The sequence below is a fragment of the Tupaia chinensis genome, unplaced genomic scaffold (genome assembly GCF_000334495.1).
Source record: "Tupaia chinensis unplaced genomic scaffold, TupChi_1.0 Scaffold000037_20, whole genome shotgun sequence".
NCBI lineage: Eukaryota > Metazoa > Chordata > Mammalia > Scandentia > Tupaiidae > Tupaia > Tupaia belangeri.
The window spans coordinates 220,702-238,931 of NW_006159479.1; the positions used below are offsets into that span (position 1 = coordinate 220,702).

Consider the following 18,230-nt stretch of genomic DNA (forward strand, 5'->3'; position numbering starts at 1 on the left):
ACAAATCTGTGAAGAGTGCATATAATCTTGATCTTGAGTTATTTTATTAGCCTACCTTAGGGGTTATGTATCATCTTCAAATTTGCTTAAATTTTCTCAACTTTCACCAAAGACACTGATCAACAGAGTGTAAAAAAAAAAAAAAAGCCTCAGAATTAATTCTGAAAGTCTTTATAGCAATTCCAATATATTTTCTTGCTACTAAGTATATAGGAATACAAATTAAATTCACATCATAATCAAATACAGATAAATCAAATTAAAATGGAAAAATTCCCCCTACCCTAATTTTTAGGTCATCAGGAAAGTCATGATGTACTTCTATATGCAAAATGTGTCATGACTTTCCCAACAACCCAATATTTCAAGTGGTAGATCTTTCAAACAGTAGCACTGAATGGAATGAAAAACATATTTATCATCAAGGGAAACCAATTGAAGTATTGTATAAAGGGCTGGCTTAGATGCAGGGGGACTCTGGCCCCTCTAAAATCTCCCTCAACACCTGTCTCTAACAGTGTCATGGTCAGGGGTATGATTCAGGAGACATCATCTCAACAAAAAAAAGGGGGGGAAGTTTATTGAGGGAAAGAACCCCCAGGGGAGCCTGAAGCCAGAGGTGCCTCAGCCCACCCACTAACAAGGAGTAAGCTCCTTTTATAGCATAATCAAGCTATTCTGAGAGCCTGTATGTGTGGCTGATATGCAGGGGAGTTAGGCATAGTGGGATAAGCACACATAAAACATTTGGTGGGTCTTTTAAATCCATCTCTAGGGAGTTAGACCTCCCAGTACTCTCTTTGGGTCTTTATCGCTACTTCCTGGGCCAGTGTAACCTTGCAGTAGCAGCACCTGGAGTGTGGGCTTTTGCCAAGACCAATTATGCAGAAGTTCGGCCTTGGTTCCTTATCAGACCTGGAGTGATACCAAATGGTACTCAGAAGAGTTTTACTATATGGGACCTTACTAAGAGGAGAAAACATAGCTTATTTAAACTAGTATCTTAGAGGCCAGTGTTTATGCAAAGCCATTCTGACTAAATAATGCTCTCTTCCCATTAGGTGTTTGGTAAATTTTAGCTTTCTCATCTTGCTATTGCTTTATACTATCAATTGTGCATGAACCCAAAAGTGTCACAAGGGAAAGCTTTGACCATCTTTTTGCTTTTAAAGGAATCATGAAAACCCATGTCTACTAGTTTTTTTCTTTTTGGTTTAGTCATACTTTTAGTTCACATCTTTTAACTAATTTCAGTCATCAATGGCAACTTCTCTAAAATTTATCTCCAACATCAATGTAAGGTATGTGTGTGTGTTTACATTTTCCCATCAGAAATAAGAGAAAACTTACAGGACCATGGGTGACATGGTGGTTAAGGTGCTTGACATGCACATAGACCTACTGTCGTTTGAGTTCCAGAACCAGAGGCTGGAAAATCAGGCTGGGTGTGTGTGCATGTGTGCTCAAATCCTGACAGGAGAATGGAAGTGAGGGAACTGTGGCATGGCAAGTCCCCCGCCCCCATCCCACATCCTCATGATTTATCACTTTCCCTCTCTTGGTCTCTCTCTCTGGTGAGTGTGCCAAGTCCTATGGGGGAAAAACAAAAACACATAACACTTCTCTCCTTTAGTGCATTGTTCTTGCAGGAAGAAGGCATAAACCACTGATCCTGGGTATCTGCATCTTTATCTCTGAGCAACAACTACAGATTTAAATAGACCATTTAGTTTCTGATGTTCTTTCTTCTCAATAGTTGATGTATATCCTGCAATAATGTAGTAGGAAAAAAAAACAGACTTTGGAATCACATAAATCTGGGTTTATTTATTTATTTATTTATTTGAGAGGCGTTTGCTATAGGGCGCGTGCGCTCGCTAGACAGACAGAGACAGAGAGAAAGTGAGAAATCACCCCCCAGGGGGGATGGCCACACGGCAATCCCTTCTCCTCTCGGGATCTTGGGCACGCATGCACACACGTCTGGCGTGTTTTAAGCCACCAGGTCCGGGACGTGAACAGTGGTTGACTATGTGGGAGTCCAGTGACATAGCCATTACGCTAACTGCTGGTCCCTAAATCTGGGTTTAAATTTCAATATCCTAGTTAGTAACTGGCTAATCTTTTTTTTTTTTTCTTTTGGAGAGGTTTTTCCTATAGGGCACATGTGTTCACCAGAGAGAGACAGAGAGACAGAAAACTAGAAATCACAACCCCCCCAGGGGGGATGGCCTTCTCCTCCATTCTCCTCTCAGGATTTTGGGCACACATGTGCGTTTAAACCACCAGGTCCAGGACTCGAACTGCGGTCGACCACATGGGAGTCCAGTAACATAGCCATTACACCAACTGTTGGTCTCAGTAACTGGCTAATATTAAACAAAGTATTTAACTCTTTCTGAACCTATTAGGAAATAACAACAGGATCTGAACGTGTAGCTTCAAGACCCAAAAATAGAACATATAAATAGCGCCTAGCACATTGCCTTCTATACAACGTGCACCCTATATGTTAGCTCTCTTCTGTTTAATTTCATACATTATTTTCACTTTCCTCAATATGTCTCAGGTCTTTCCAGACAAAATTTTCTTAAGTCATAACCTTAATAAACTTCTGTGGGTTTGTCCAACAATTATCAAAATTTTCTAACACTTATTTTACTTAGTAATATAATTTACTCAGTAACATACTTCAAAATAGCAATACACCAATACTACTACTACTGAATATATTCTATTAATACAAAACAGTTAATATCTATGTTGTGAAGTCACTAGAAAATTTTCCTCTTCTTGTATGGTATGTCAATATGCTATAGATGGTCCTTATGTCAATATACCATACATGGTTTAACTCATGATTTTTCAACTTTATGGTGATACAAAAGTGATACTCATTCAGTAGAAATTGTGTTTTGAGTACCCGTGCAACCTTTGTTTTTTCATTTTAAGTACAGTATCCAATAAATTACATAAAATATTCAACATTTTATTATTATAAAATAGACATTGTGTTAGATGTTGCCTACCCATAGACTAATTAAGTGTTCTAAGCACATTTAGGGTAGGCTAGCCTAACCCATGATATTCAGTAGGTTAGTTGTGTTAAATACATTTTCAGCTTACAGTATTTTTTTTTTTTCGGAGAGGTTTTTGCTATAGGGCACGTGCGCTCGCCAGACAGACAGAGAGAGACATAGAGACAGAAAGTGAGAAATCACCCCCCAGGGGGGATGGTCACACCGCAATCCCTTCTCCTCCATTCTCCTCTCGGGATCTTGGGCACGCACGCACACGCGCCCGGCATGAGTTTTAAGCCACAGGGTCTGGGACGCGAACCACGGTAGACTACGTGGGAGTCCAGTGACATAGCCATTATGCTAACTGCTGGTTCCCAGCTTACAATATTTTAAAAGAGATTTTTGCTATAGGGTGCATGCGATCTCTGGAGAGACAGAGAGAGAGAGAGAGAAGGCATGAAATCACCTCCCCTCCACCCACACCCTGGAAATGGCCACATAGCAAGCCCTTCTCATCCATTCTCCTCTTGGGAGTATTGGGCAAGTGCACTCACTGGAGAGAAACAGAAAGAGAAAGTGAGAAATTATCATCCGTGGGGGATGGCTATGGCATATCTACCCTCAGGATTTGGGGCACACATGCAAATGCACCCAGTGTCTTTTTCAAGCCACTCGATCCAGGACTCCAGTCATGAAGTTGGCATGTGGGAGCCAGATGCGTTAACAACCGCACCACCATCTGGCCCCTATACATTCTCTTTTATGTCCTCTAGAGATTGTTTCACTGAATGGATGTATACTGTTGTATCTAACCAGTCCTCTACTAATGGGGACTTTAGTCGTTTCCAATCTGCTGTAGTACAAGTAACCTTACACAAATGCCAGCTTATATCTTATTTCACTATGTTTTTAGAAAAGATTCCTAAAAGTTAAATGCCTGTGTTAAAGGATAAATGCATATGTAATTTTGCTGGATAATGCCAAATTCCATCTCATGCAGTTTAGTTTGTATTTTTGTATCCCTACCAATAATGATTCAGAATGCCTGCTTCACTACAGTCTACAAGGAGTACATACTGCAACTTTTGGATCTGGGTGAAAGATGCTTTTAGTAAGGCCTTGATTTTCTAATATAGCTTTAATTTGCATTAATCTCTGTATGAAATTAAGACAGTTTTTATACATCCGTCATCTGTATTTCTTTTACTGTGAACTTTCTTTTCATGACCCTGGTCCGTTTTCCTACTGTGTTGAGATCTAGTTTGCTTGGATATTATAAAGATGTTGTTTCCATTAGAGATTAGCTCTTCTGTGATATGTCTAAATATTTATTCTTCCTTTGTCATTTGTCTTTTTACATTGCTCATTAAATTTTTCTTCAAGTAAATAATTTCTGTAAAAATAAAGTGGGATTTATCATAGTTATTTTTTTCTAGGAATGAGTCACAGTTATGTAATCTTTGTTTTACACTGTCATAGTCTTTTAAATATGTTGTTATGTGGCTGGTTTGATTTGTATGTTGTTATTGAGAAATCTGTTGCTATCCTCTTCTTTCTGCCTAGAAGCCCAGAGGAATTTTTCTTCATAATCTTGAAAGTCAAATCATTTTACTAGGATGTGACTTGGAGCTGATCATTTGGATCAACTTTCACAGTACACAAAGAATCTTTTCAACATGTAGATTTGAGTCTTCTCTTATTTCCATGGTGTTTTCCTAGACTGAAGTTTAAATATCAGATCTGCCTGTTGTCTTTTTCTTCTTAGGAATTCTAACTTTGTTTCTTACATATTTTGTTAATAGTATTTTATATAATTAAATATTATTTTATCTATTGGGTTGTCAGAAAAGTCATGATGCATTTTTTCTATATTTTTATGCAAAAATGCATCATGACTTTTCTGACGACACCCCTCCTTATTTTTTTAAATCTTTATTCATTTACTTTCCATTCTCTTGGCATCTTCATTTTTTTTTCCAGTGCCTTTAAATTTAGTCATAGCTGTTCTCCCTTACATAATGAAATTTAGATTCATTTTTTAAAAATTATTGGGATCAGCAGATGGTGTAATTGTTACACTGCTGGACTCACACATAGTTGACCATGGTTGGAGTCCCAGACCAGGCAACTTAAAACTCATGCCAGCTATGTGTGTGTGTGTGTGTGTGTGTGTGTGTGTGTGTGTGTATACCCAAGATCCCAAGAGGAGAATAAGAAGGAATTATAGTGTGGTCATTCCCCCCCCCCCCCCCGGGGGGGGGGTTTTTTTTTTGGTGGGGGCTCTCCCCCCCCCCCCCGGGGAGAGTGATTTCTTACTTTTGTCTCTCTGTCTCTATCTCTCTGGTGAACACACATGCCCTATAGAAAAATCTCTCTTGAAATTTTTATTTTTCCTTTGTTTCCTGAGTTCAGTAAATTCACTTTCCATATCTTCTTTTTGTCCATTTGTTCTGGGGTTTTTGAATTTGGACCTGAGCCTTTTTATTTTTGCAAATACTTAAAGATATTTAATTCAGGTGTGGGCAATATACTATAGTTTTCTTTAGCTCTAGAGCTGAATGTTTCAAGAATATTTTTGTTTAGACTACTATTTTGTTTTCTACTTAAAGTAACTTTATATGGATGCTGTCTGCCATCTTCTGTTCATTTTGAAGTGATTCATTTTTCCTAAATCAGATGCCTGCTGTATATAACAGGAATGAGAGATTTGGATGAGCTACTGAATTTCTTAATTCTGTAGTATTTAATAAGGTGTTTTCTTTCTTTTTAATTGTCAGAGGGCATGCAGAGAGAAAGTATTCCCTGTTGGGGCATGATCATACCACAATCCCTTCTCCATTTCTCCATTCTGTCAGGATTTGAGGCATACGCTCACATACACCCCTGCATGTTTTTCAAGTTACTGGGGCCAGGAATTGAACAGTGATCAGCCATGTCAGATCTGGCTTCCTTAACCACTAGGCAATGGGGCTGGCCCAATAGGCGTTTTGTTTTTTAAATCAATTACTCCTTTTTTGGGTGAGAGAGGGCGATGATATATCTTCTGTTTCATTTTGGTAAGATGTTTAATTTCTACTGCCACTTCTCTTTAATACCAGTCTTGGGTAGATGGTATTCTTTCCAAGTCAACTTCTTTCTCCAGAAGCAGAACTCTCCTAAAACTACCTCTTTGGTCCCATGTACTTTCAAGTTTTTTCCTTTTGTCTAATAAGTCTTGTATCTCTTCTCAGTATTTCCCTATTCAGAGTATGTTTCCTTTTTTTTCCAGAAATGATTGTATTTGTTCTCTGCAGCCCCTATGTCCTTCTTCCCTCTTCTCTTTCCTATAGTTTCCACCTCACTCACCACTTCTGCATAGATTTCAGAATTGGCTCTGAAATCCATTGTTGAACTCCCTAAATGCTGAAAATTTGACATTATGCTAGCTAGGCAAAGGTGATAGTGGTTTAATTTGCACTTCTTCGATGTGTATGTTTTATTGGAGGATATATGAAAAGATTTGCACTTAGAGAGTTGCCAACAACCTACTGAAATCTGGAGTCATTGTTTTTTTTTTAATGGTAGATCATACACACACACATAATGAGAGATAGCTGACTGAGTACCCTCCACAGGGTGTGGTCATCCCACAACCTCCTCCCCCCAGTTCTCTGGCCAATTGATTCTTGGGCACTCACATGTGTGTATCATGTGTTTCTGGCTGACTTGGATTCAAACTGTGGTCACTATGTGAGATCTCTCCTGAGCAGCTCATTACTGCTCACTACAGAGCTGGCCCCTTTATGTATGTTTATTTATTTATTAAATGGAAAATACCCATACGTACAATTGGTAACCACATGCTTTTTAAAATTATTTAAATCATTATTATTTAATTTGCTATAGGATACATGCACTCACCAAAGACAGACAGTGAGAGAGAGGGAGAGTGAGAATGTGAGCTACCAGGTCAGGGACTTGAACTGTAGGCAGTCATGTGGGAGTCCAGTGCCTTAACCACCATGCCACCTGCTGGCCCTGGCCCTTTATTTTTATTTATTATTATTCTACTTATTTATTGAGAAGTTTTGGCTTAGGCACACGTGCTCGCCAGAGAGAGAGAGAGACAGTGAGAGGGAAAGTGAGAAATCCTCCCCCCTGGGGGGATGACCAGGCCACAATCCCTTCTTCTCCATTCTCCCAGCATCTTAGGCATACACACACATGCCTGGTGTGATTTTGAAGCCACTGGGTCCAGGACTTGAGCTGTAGCCGGCCATGTGGGAGTCCAGCTACATAAACACTATGCCATTTGCTGGTCCCTATAAATTCATTTTTAACATAGTGATTTTATTTCTTTTAGCTACATACCCAGTAGTGGGATTGCTGGATCATGTAATTTTTCTATTTTAAACTTTTTGAGGAACTATCATATTGTTGTCTATAATGGTTATACTAATTTATATTCCTACCAATTATATTAAAAGTTCTCCTTTTTCCCCACCCATATGTGCATTCATTATTTTTTGTGTTTTTGATAATAAGCACTGTAATTAGGGTGAGGCTATGTCTTACTGTGGTTTTAGGTTGGGTTTTATTGGCCCCTTTATTATTATTATTATCATTATTATTATTTTAGAAACTTTTATTTCCCTTATCAACCTTATTTCCACTTCATATAAGAGTCTGTGGAAGAGCAGGTTTAAGATCACTCAGTGGTTTTTTTCCATCCATTCAGTGACCTGAGCAGCTGGGGCTGTAGTCTTCAGTAGGAAACTGCTAGATAGGCACAGAGGGCACCTGCACACCTTCAGACCAGTCTGCAGCCTCAGGTTGAGTAGTGGTAAACTCAGGAGCTGGAGCAGTTCATTCACCCTGAGATTCCACCCTGGCCACAGCCCTTTCAGCAGCAGCCTGTTACTCCTTTTCATTCTTCAGGATCTCTGTAGAAGTCGAGAGCAGGCATGACCTCTCACAGCGTTCATGGGAAATGGTGCCATGCATGTGTAGAACTTCCCTGGCCAGCATCCAGTACATCAGACCCACTGAGTGAGCTCCCTTGTTGGTGCATGGGATAGCAATGTGCATACAGTGCAGAGGAGAATCTGTGTTACACAGAGCAATGGAAGGTAGATTAACATAAGATGCCTCTGTGAGAGGCTGGTGGTCAGCACTGGGATCAGTAACCACCAAAAGATGTGGCTCCAGGAAGGCTTCTTGGATTTGGTTAGTAAAGGTTCCAGGAATGAAATGGCCAGCAACAGGAATGGTTCCAGTGGCAGTAGACTTCAGCACAGCCCTCTGTCCAGTGTTCCTAAAAGATATGACACTGACGTCAGCAGGATTTTTCAATAGCAACAATGGCATGAGCTGCCAGCAGAAACGCCTCCTAGTTCCTCTTAAGATTTATGACATAGATGCCATCACTTTTCCTTTTATAGATGTACTGTTCCATTTGGAAGTCAAGGTTGGTGCCATCTAAGTAGGTTCCCGCTGCAAGGAATTTGAGAACGTCCTCTTCCTTTATTTGTAGGACATCAAGGGCTCCGGACATTGTGTAGGTTTCCCTTTAAGTTAGAATGGGAATCCAGAACAACACCGAATGGAGCCTTGTGCAGGTACTGTGGAAAGGGGCCTCTTTATTTTTAAATAATTTTCTAGGTTTATTGCTTGTGATCAAAACTTTGACTATTTTTTATATCTTTTAATTGAGTATTTCTCTGTGCTCTAATATAGAAAAGATTTTTATAAATGTTCAATATGCACTTAAAAAGACATATTCAGATGATTCAGAGTTTGATATAAACCTGTATGATCTGTTTTTAAATTTATTTATTATCACCATAATCTTGTTTGTATTACATTGAACCACATATAACTTTACAGTGTATTACATTTCTTTTTCCAGAAGGAATACCATGCATATCAGTCAATACAGACATTAAAATCCCCATTTCATCATCAAATATCTTTTCATTATTTTTCCAGATCATTATTATCATTACAATTTTTTTAAAAAGTCAATCACTATTTCTCATTTTGCTTATAAAAAGACTTTACCCAACATGAAATACTTCTCAGACCAATCCAGTTAAGAATACTATACATGTCATCAACAGGTAATAAACCATGTCTGTGTCCTACAAATGTCATGCCTCTCTATTCATTCTCTTGCTATCTTCTCTATACTCTTCTCTTCTCTCCCCTCACCCATTCCACACTGTCTTATCCTTGTTAACTATTTTCACTGCTTTTATGTCCTTCAATATTTCACTCTCTACCATAGAGTGCGGATAGTCAGTATATATTAAGTGGATACATACAATATCTTTCTTTCATACCCTGGCTTGCTTCACTCAGCAATAGATCCTCCATATCTGACCACTTTATATCAAATCCAGGGTCTTGTTTTGTTATGGCTGAGTAGTATTCCAGAGAGTATATATGCCACACTTTTTCAATCCATTCATCTGTTTGTGGACATTTAGGTTGGTTCCATGTCTTGGTGATCATGAATAATGCTGCAATAAACATTGATGTGCAAGCACTTTTCTGACTGAGTGTTTGCCTGTCCTTTGGGTAGATACCCAGAAATGGGACTGCTGGATCAAATGGTAGGTCTATTTGTAGATCTTTGAGGAACCTCCAAATTGGTCTCCACAGTGGCTAAACCAGTTTACATTCCCACCAACTGCTAACTGCTGGTCCCAAGGGAGGGGTGCAGTATTTAGTGAAGTTTTTGCATTTCCTAGGGTCAACTCTACAGTAATATCTTTATACAAAATTGTTTATTCCCCGACTCCTTTTAAGATAATATTTCTCTGGGACCAGCAGTTAGTGTAATGGCTATGTCATTGAACTCCCATGTAGCCAACCGTGGTTCGAGTCCTAGACCCGGTGGCTTAAACTCACGACAGGTGCATGTGCGTGCGTGCCCAAGATTCTGAGCGGAAAATGGAGGAGAAGGGATTGTGGTGTGGCCATCCCCCTGGGGGTGATTTCTTGCTTTCTGTCTCTGTGTCTCTCTCTGTCTTTCTGGTGAGCGCACTCATCCTATAGCAAAAACCTCTCCAAAAAAAGAAAAGATACTATTTCCCGAGGGACCAGTAGGTGGTATGGTGATTAAGGCGCTGGACACTCCCACATGGCTAACCACTGTTCAAGTCCCAGACCTGGTGGCTTGATTTCTCACTTTCCCTCTCTTACCCTCTGTGTCTCTCTCTGATCAAATTAAAATAAATGAATGAATAAATAAAATAAAATGATGTATTTATTTTTAAAAAGATACTATTTCCCTAGGGCTGGAAGGTGGTATGGTGTTTAAGGTGGCTGGACTCTTGCATAGTTGACCGTGGTTTGAGTCCCGGACCTGGCAGCTGGTTTTCTCACTTTCTTTCCCTCTCTATCTGTCTCTTTCTGATCAACTTCAGAAAAATTAAAAAATAAAATGACGACAGTGAATAAAATTAAATAAAAGAATAATTCTTTTTTTAAAAAAAGATACTATTTCCCTGCTATAAGCAATACTAGCTAGTAACTTCCTCTTCCGTTCTTTCTGTGCCACCATATAGTAATAGCTTCCCTGGTATTTTTATTTATCGTATGTTAAATATGTTAAATGTATGTTTAAGCTTTTAGTCAGTTCAAGTGCTCCCTTTCTGCTCCCAAATAATTCCTAAGAGGCAAATAGCCTTACTCTACTTCTCTTAACTTTCTTCTGCCATGTTTGGATGAGGCCAGTCGGGGGATTGTACAGTAGTATTTCTATTGTACATTGCCGGATTGTATAACATTTACATACTATTCCATCACCATTACCCCCATTTAAAAAAAAAATTGCCAGAGTGTGAGTGCTTGCCAGCGAGTACACGCACACACGTGTGCACACAGCCAGTGGGACTTTGTCTCACTGCAATTCTTTCTCTTTTAATTCTCCATCCCCTCAGGATCCTGTACATGCAGGGATAGGTCCCCTAGATGTGTTTTTCAAGCCAATGGAGCCAGGAATCAAACCCTAGCCAGCCCTATTGGATCCAGCTTCCTCTGTATGGTGCCTTTCTAAAATCTTCAGTAAGGACTCATGGAAACAATATTCCTTGAATTATTTTATGTTTATAACTGTATGTCAATGCTTTTTTTTTTTTTTTTGGGAGAGATTTTTGCTATAGGGCGCGTGGGCTCGCCAGACAGACAGAGAGAGACATAGAGACAGAAAGCGAGAAATCACCCCCCAGGGGAGATGGTCACGCCGCAATCCCTTCTCCTCCATTCTCCTCTTGGGATCTTGGGCACGCACGCACACGCGCCTGGCGTGAGTTTTAAGCCACCGGGTCCGGGATGCGAACTGCGGTCGACTACGTGGGAGTCCAGCGACATAGCCATTACGCTAACTGCTGGTTCCCAATGCTTTGAATTCTTGAAGGATAGTTTGGTGCAATATAAACTATTTTATTCCCTTGAATTCTTTTTTAAATGTTGCTTTGCTATCATCTGGCATAAAACGTCAAAAAATCTAATTCGATCTGATCTTTTCTCTAAGTCACTAGGACTTTTTTCCTATGGATGAAAAAAGTTTTCGTTTTGCTTTTTGCTTTTTTAAACGTTTTTGCCATAGACCACATGCGCTCGCCAAAGAGAGACAGAGAGGAAAAGTGAGAAATCACACCAGGATGGGGCAGATAGCCATGCTACAATCTCTTCTCCTCCATTCTCCTATCAGATTTCTGGGATGTACACTCATGGGTCCAGCCTAAGTTTTAAACTGCTGGGTCTGGGACTTGAACCATAGATAGCCATGCACGAATACAGTGCCTTAACTACCACACTACCTGCTGCCCTTCCCCCTTTTATAAATGTTTTTTGTTGTTGTTTTTTGTTTGTTTGTTGCCATAGGATATCTGCACCCACTGGAGAGAAACAAGAGAAATAGTGAAAGGGAAGGCAAAAAACCACCTCCTAGTGGGGATGGCCATGCCCCACAGTTCCTTCTCCTCAATTCTCCTCTCAGAAATTGGGGCACCATGCACCCAGTGTGATTTTCAGGATGCTGGGTCCAGGACTTGAGCTGTAGTAGGCCACATGGGAGTCCAGTGCCTTAACTACTACACCACCTGCTGGCCACCCTCTTTTTTTTAATACAACAATTTTATAAGACTACATCTCAGAGTTAACTGCTGGAGGCTGATTTCCCCAGATTCACATCTTACTTTTCAACATATGTAAATTTAAACCTTTAATGTTTATTGTTCCTGAGTCATAGTTCTTATAGATGTTCTGGCCATTGTTTTGGCTTGCATTTTGTTTGTTATTGTGGCTAAAAATAAGCAAGACTTGTATTCATAAGTTTACAATTCAATGGTATTAAGTATATTCACAATGTTAGTTATATAACCATCACTATTTCACTTTGTTTTACATTTGAGGAATTCCATTTATATATATTTTGGCTCCTTTTCCTGGTCTTGTCACCTTCTCTAGACTCCTTCTAAAAATCTGTTTGATTTTATGGCATGGAGGTTAAGGCAGCTGGGTCCCAAGTGGCCAACTGCCCAGTTCAAGTACTGATCCAGCAGCCTGAAAAATCATACAGGGTGCATGTGTGTGTGCTTGCCCAAAATCCTGAGAGGAGAATGGAGGTGAAGGGATTGTGAAGTAGCCATCCCACCTGCGAGATATTTCACATTTTCTTTGTCTCTGTCTCTCTCTCCATCAATGTGATTTTCTTTACTTCTTCTTTGTATCCTCTGTCTTAATTTGCTTTCTGTGATATATACACTCTTATTATCATCTTGATGATTTTTTTTTTTTTTTTTTTTTTTTTTTTTTTAGAGATTTTTGCTATAGGACATGTGCACTCAGCAGAGAGATAGCAGGTGAGAAACCACCCCCAGGTGGGATGGCCACACTGCAATCCTTTCTCCTTCATTCTCTTCTTGGGATTTTTGGGTGCACACATAAACACACACACACACACATACACACACACACCTGGTGTGAGTTTCTAGCTGCCAGGTTTGGAACTCAAACCATGCAGTCAGCCATGTGAGAGTCCAGCAACATAACCTCTATGCCATCTGCTGGTTCCATTACTGTCTTAATTAAGCCATCATTTAAAAAGTTCTCATTTTGGACCAGCAGGTGGTATGGAGGTTAAGGCAACTGGATCCTACATGGTCAACTACACAGTTCAAGTCCCAGATCTGGTAGCTTGAAAAACCACTCAGGGTGTTTGTATGCATGTCCAAAATCCCGGGAGGAAAATGGAGAAAGATTGCTGTGCACTGTGTGGCCATCCCTGGGGGGTGATTTATCACTTTCCCTTTCTCTCTCTCTGTCTCTCTCTCTCTCTCCCTGGTGAGCTCATGAGCCTTGCAGCAAAACTGAAAAAAAAAATGTTTTTTTAAAGAAAAAATAAGTCTCCTTTTTTCTAATCTCTCCAGAGTTCTGTAGGCTCTTATTTCACATTCTTCTATGGTCTAGCCACATTACCGAGCTCATTTTACTTCTGATTTATGTGGGTCTTTCAAAAACTGTCTTTTTTTAAATTTCTCTTAACTCATTTTAAAATATTTAGGTTACCATTTTCTTCTGCTTTGTGGCCACATTTTCTGGTGTGTTTTCATCATATAATGTTTTATAGCTTATTTTTATGCTTTTTCTTATAACTTACTACATAGCTAGCTATGTGATATTCTCTTTTATATACTTGAATGCTTTCCTGGAATAAGAGAGCTCCTGTGTTATATGTAATAATGTGCTGTAATTTTCTTTTTTAAGATTTATTTAATTTTATTTATTATTATTTAAATTGTTTTGCTATAGGGCACATGTGCTCATCAGAGAGAAAGAGAAAGTGAGAAAGCAAGCCACCAGGTATGGGACTTGAACGGTGGTCAGCCATGTAGGAGAGTCCAGCACCGTAACCACCACACCAACTGGGACCCCTGACCCTGAACTGTAATTTTAAAAAATCCATTTCTCAGTTGATAATTGGGTTGTTTCTGGTTTTCAATGATTAAAAAATAAAAAAAAAATTGCTACACATATTTTCAGAGTGGCCAAATGGGTTTTCATTTTACTTTTCATCAGTGAGGCAAATAATAGTAAATGGGGAAATTAAAAACACATCAAAATACCACTCCATACACCATATAAAGGATAAAATGAAATGAAAACAAAACTTGATCATGCCAAGTGCTGGAAAGAATAAGCTACTGGAGGTCCAGTTTCAGTGATGCAATTGATAGTGTGATGAGTTACAGTGTTGGAAGTCACGTGGTCAACTGCAGGTTTGAATCCTGAGTCAACCCAAAACATACCCGGTATCCCTGTGCCCAGTAGCCCAACTGTAATAGCTGGAGGGCTGGGGGAAGGGGATTGCAGCATAATGAGATCTTGTTGAGGGTACCTGTTTCTCTCTTTCTGTGTTGTGTGTATATGTCTCTTTTTCTCATGAAAGAAATAAGAGAGGGAAAAAACTACTGAAGCTCAGATATCTTGCTGGTAAATTTCAAGGAAGGAATAGGATTGCTAGATTATGTGACTAACGGTATGTTTAATTCCCACTAGAAAGACTGAAATATCTCCTTGTTTTCCTTCTTTGCTACTACTTGAATTGCCTTTGAAAAGAAATTGTCCAGAGGGCACATGTGTGTACAAGCGAGAGATGGAGAGGAAGAAAGCATACCCCAGTGGCGAGTGGTCACACATCCCTTCTTTTCTTCCATGTCTCCATCCTGTCAGGATTTTGGCTACTCATACAAGTACCCAGCATGTGTTTTAAGCTGCCAGAGCTAGGATTCAAACTGCATGGTTAGCCATGTGGGATCCAGCTCACTTAACCACTAGGCCACAGGGCCAGCAGGATTGCCCCTCCCCTTCTCCCCCACTATTCTAAGAGGTTGTACAGTATCTTATTATAGTTTTAATTGTATTTCCCCAACTATGCCTTTTTCATTTAATACTAAATGGTGACACTTTTTCTACGTTCATTAAATAGCTTATGTCACTAGATAACATTTGAAAACATTCCTTTTAAAAGGTTGAAAATTATCCTATCACCATGGATGTGCCCTAATTTATAAAACTATTCTCCTACTATTGGGATGATGCTGCTGCAATCTCTTCTCCATTCTCTTCCTAAAAAATTAAGGTGAGGGGAACCAGCAGTTAGCGTAATGGCTATGTCACTGGACTCCCATGGAGTCAACCGCGGTTCGCGTCCAGGACCCGGTGGCTTAAAACTCATGCCAGGAACAAGTGCGTGCGTGCCCAAGATCCCGAGAGGAGAATGGAGGAGAAGGGACTGCAGCGTGACCATCCCCCTGGGGGGGGATTTCTCGCTTTCTGTCTCTATGTATCTCTCTGTCTGTCTGGAGAGCGCATGCGCCCTATAGTGAAAAACCTCTCCAAAAAAAAATTAAGGTGAGGAATAAAATCTACTACTACCATTTGCAAATACTGTCTCCTAAAATTCTTTTTTCCCCATCCTCAGGGAGGATGGCCATGCTGCAATCCCTTCTCCATTCTCCTCTCAGGATTCTGGGCATGCATGCACACACACTGGCATGATTTTCTTCCTTTTTTTTTTTTTCCTGGCATGATTTTCAAGCAGTCCCTGCCATGTGAGAGTCCAACACCTTAAGCACCACACCACCTGCTAGCTATTAAAATTCATTTTTATCCTTCAAATGAAGCATAGAGTATTAACAGCAAGATGTGAAGAAGCCATCCTGGCCCACGAGATGGAGATGCATGATAAGAATACAGAGCAACAATCCAGAAGGAGTATAGGTTTGGTTCTGTTAAAACCAGCTGATCAACTCACATTTTTACATATTAAAGAAATAATCATTATCTTTTAAGGTCACAATTATTTTGAAGTTTCTCCATTACAGTAGCCAAACCTATATAGTTTATTTCCTTTTTGAGAAAGAGACAAGCATACCTATGACAGGGTCTTAATGTAGAGTGATCCTCCTCCTAGCCTTTCAGCCATTAAGGAAGGTTGATGTATTCAGATCAACCTAAGATTTGAACCCAGCCTTCCCATATGGCTCCAGTATGATGCAGCTATTCTCTACAGCCTGTATCACCACAGCTGGGCCACTAAATCTAATCTTAATATAAATTCCAAGCTGAGTAGCATAGGCTTGCCAATATGATTGGATATAAAAATGTTTCTAAGAAAAAAAAGAGTGCTTGAATGAGGGCACTTGCAGTGAGTAAAAAGATAAAGAGGAAAGCTGCTTTTGAAATTGAAGCTATAGATTACCCAACTAGGCAGAAAGAGGTAAGAATTTAAAGCTTTAAAATATGAGCCATGTGTAAGATCCCTATACATTAATCAAGATACAAATAATTATATTGTCTAATATATGGGCACATACTTTTTTTTTTTTTTTGAAGAGATTTTCACTATAGGGCGCGTGCGCTCACCAGACAGAGAGAGACATTAGAGACAGAAAGCAAGAAATCACCCCCCAGGGGGGATGGTCACGCCGCAATCCCTTTTCCTCCATTCTCCTCTTGGGATCTTGGGCACGCACGCACATGCGCCCGGCGTGAGTTTTAAGCCACCGGGTCTGGGACGCGAACCGCGGTCGACTACGTGGGAGTCCAGCGACATAGCCATTATGCTAACTGCTGGTTCCCTGGGCACATACTTTTATAGGGGAATGGGAAAGGAATGTTTTAACATTTACTGAGCTTCTGTTATTGGTGTTTCTTTTTTCTTTTTTTTAAGAGAAATTGTTGCTATAGAGCACATGCACTCAACAGAGAGACAGAGAGAGGCAGAAAGCGAGAAATTACCCCCCAAGGGAGATGGCCACGCCACAATCCCTTCTCCTCCATTCTCCTTTCAAGATTTCAGACACACACATGCACTCAGCATGAACTTAAGTTGTAGTGTCTGGGATTCAAACCGTGGTTAACTACATGGGAGTCCAGCAATGTAACCATTATGTCATCTGCTAGTCCCTGTTATTGGTGTTTCTTACCCATCCATCTCACTCTAGTATGTTAGACTGTATTAACACATTCACTGTCAACTCAACACTCAAGTACTGATATTTGAATTTTTGCAACTTAGGTTTTATGAAGCTCATGGATTAAAAAAATGAAAAACAAAATTAATTTTAAATTTGTCAATTATTTCACTTTTTAAAAATTTTGTTTTTGATATTCCTCTCACAAAATGTCTACATCTTGTACTGTTGACCCAGTTACCAGTTAACTTTGAAAAATTGTAAACTAAACTCAAGGCTATTATAAGTTATCTTTACTTTCCTTCTTTGGGTATCAAACTGCTGGAGTTAATCACAAAATGTTAGCCTTTCACTGGCCTGGTTTTCAGATTTGATACATTTTCCATCAAATGAAAGACGATGTGTGCTTCTTCAATTTACAAAAAAAAAAAAAAAAAGGAAAACAAGGTAACTCCTATGTCTTTCCTTCCACTCCAAAAAGCCTCCCGCAACTCCATATGACAGAGCAGCCAACATGTCATGCCGACATCAGAAATGTATACAACGCATCGAAATGAGGGAAAACAGAATTTAACAGAATTCTTCCTTTCCTCTGCTTCTGCAAAGACCACCACTTTCTAGCTTTCAAGAAAAGTCCGCTGGAGGAACACACGCTAATGAATAAAACTGCGCAAAGAACCTGACACTAGTACCAAAGGACGGCCTCGGGGAAGGCTACTCCGGGACGACGACGGAAAATGACGAGGTCTCCCTTCGAACCTGAGGACAGTGGTGAGGCACCTCCCTCTTTCCACTTTCATCACCAGCTTTGTTCCTTTCTGAATCAGGCAGTCCACCAGTCTCATCAATAAAGATTCGGATGGTCAGAATCTCTTCAAGACAAAAATTACTGAAAGAGCTCCCTGAAACCAAGGAATCAATGTTAAGAAATCAAGCCCCCCGCCAAGCCCCCACACTGGCCAACAAACCAAAGCTCGGCATCCCCATCCGCTTCCCATCCCTCTATCTCCCTAGCCCGAAATGAGACTCAGGCCCCGGAAACCTATCCTTTCAGCCAAGTGACAAGGCGCCGAGTCTCCTCTCGCCCTTCCGCTCCCCCATAGCTCCCCCAGGACCCCTCCACAACGACAGATCACTACATAAGCCTCCAACTCCCAAGAACCCCAGCTCAGCCACACACAAGATGGCAGCCACACACCTACCAGAGGAAACAGCGGCGCTACCACTCCAGCGATGACGGCCT

At 40.2% G+C, this 18,230-nt stretch overlaps 2 protein-coding genes across 3 annotated transcripts in view; one reads left to right on the forward strand and one right to left on the reverse strand.

The window, feature by feature from the left end:
- Positions 1–7,424: 7,424 nt before the first annotated feature.
- Positions 7,425–18,230, reverse strand: LOC102502145 (40S ribosomal protein SA). Of its 2 annotated transcripts, XM_027772173.1 has the most exons (3): positions 18,190–18,230; positions 17,747–17,889; positions 7,425–8,313 (listed from the first exon to the last, which is right to left on the reverse strand). In XM_027772173.1, exons 2-3 carry the CDS (start codon positions 17,830–17,832, stop codon positions 7,917–7,919), a joined length of 483 nt encoding a protein of 160 aa, XP_027627974.1. In that variant the 5' UTR covers positions 17,833–17,889; positions 18,190–18,230; the 3' UTR covers positions 7,425–7,916. The 2 variants fall into 2 exon arrangements, 1 of the variants encoding a protein (XP_027627974.1); XR_003549510.1 differs by lacking the exon at positions 17,747–17,889.
- Positions 18,190–18,230, forward strand: part of SETDB2 (SET domain bifurcated histone lysine methyltransferase 2) — a gene marked incomplete in the record, with an annotated part of 59,317 nt that continues 59,276 nt past the window's right edge. Inside the window, 1 exon segment of the mRNA XM_006140510.3 lies at positions 18,190–18,223.

Coding starts and splice junctions, on each gene's coding strand:
- LOC102502145 (XM_027772173.1), bottom strand. CDS start 17,832: ATGAGACTGGTGGACTGCCTGATTCAGAAAGGAACAAAGCTGGTGATG. Junction 8,314..17,746: donor TGCCTCACCACTGTCCTCAG/GTTCGAAGGGAG, acceptor CATATCTTTTAG/GAACACTGGACAGAGGGCTG.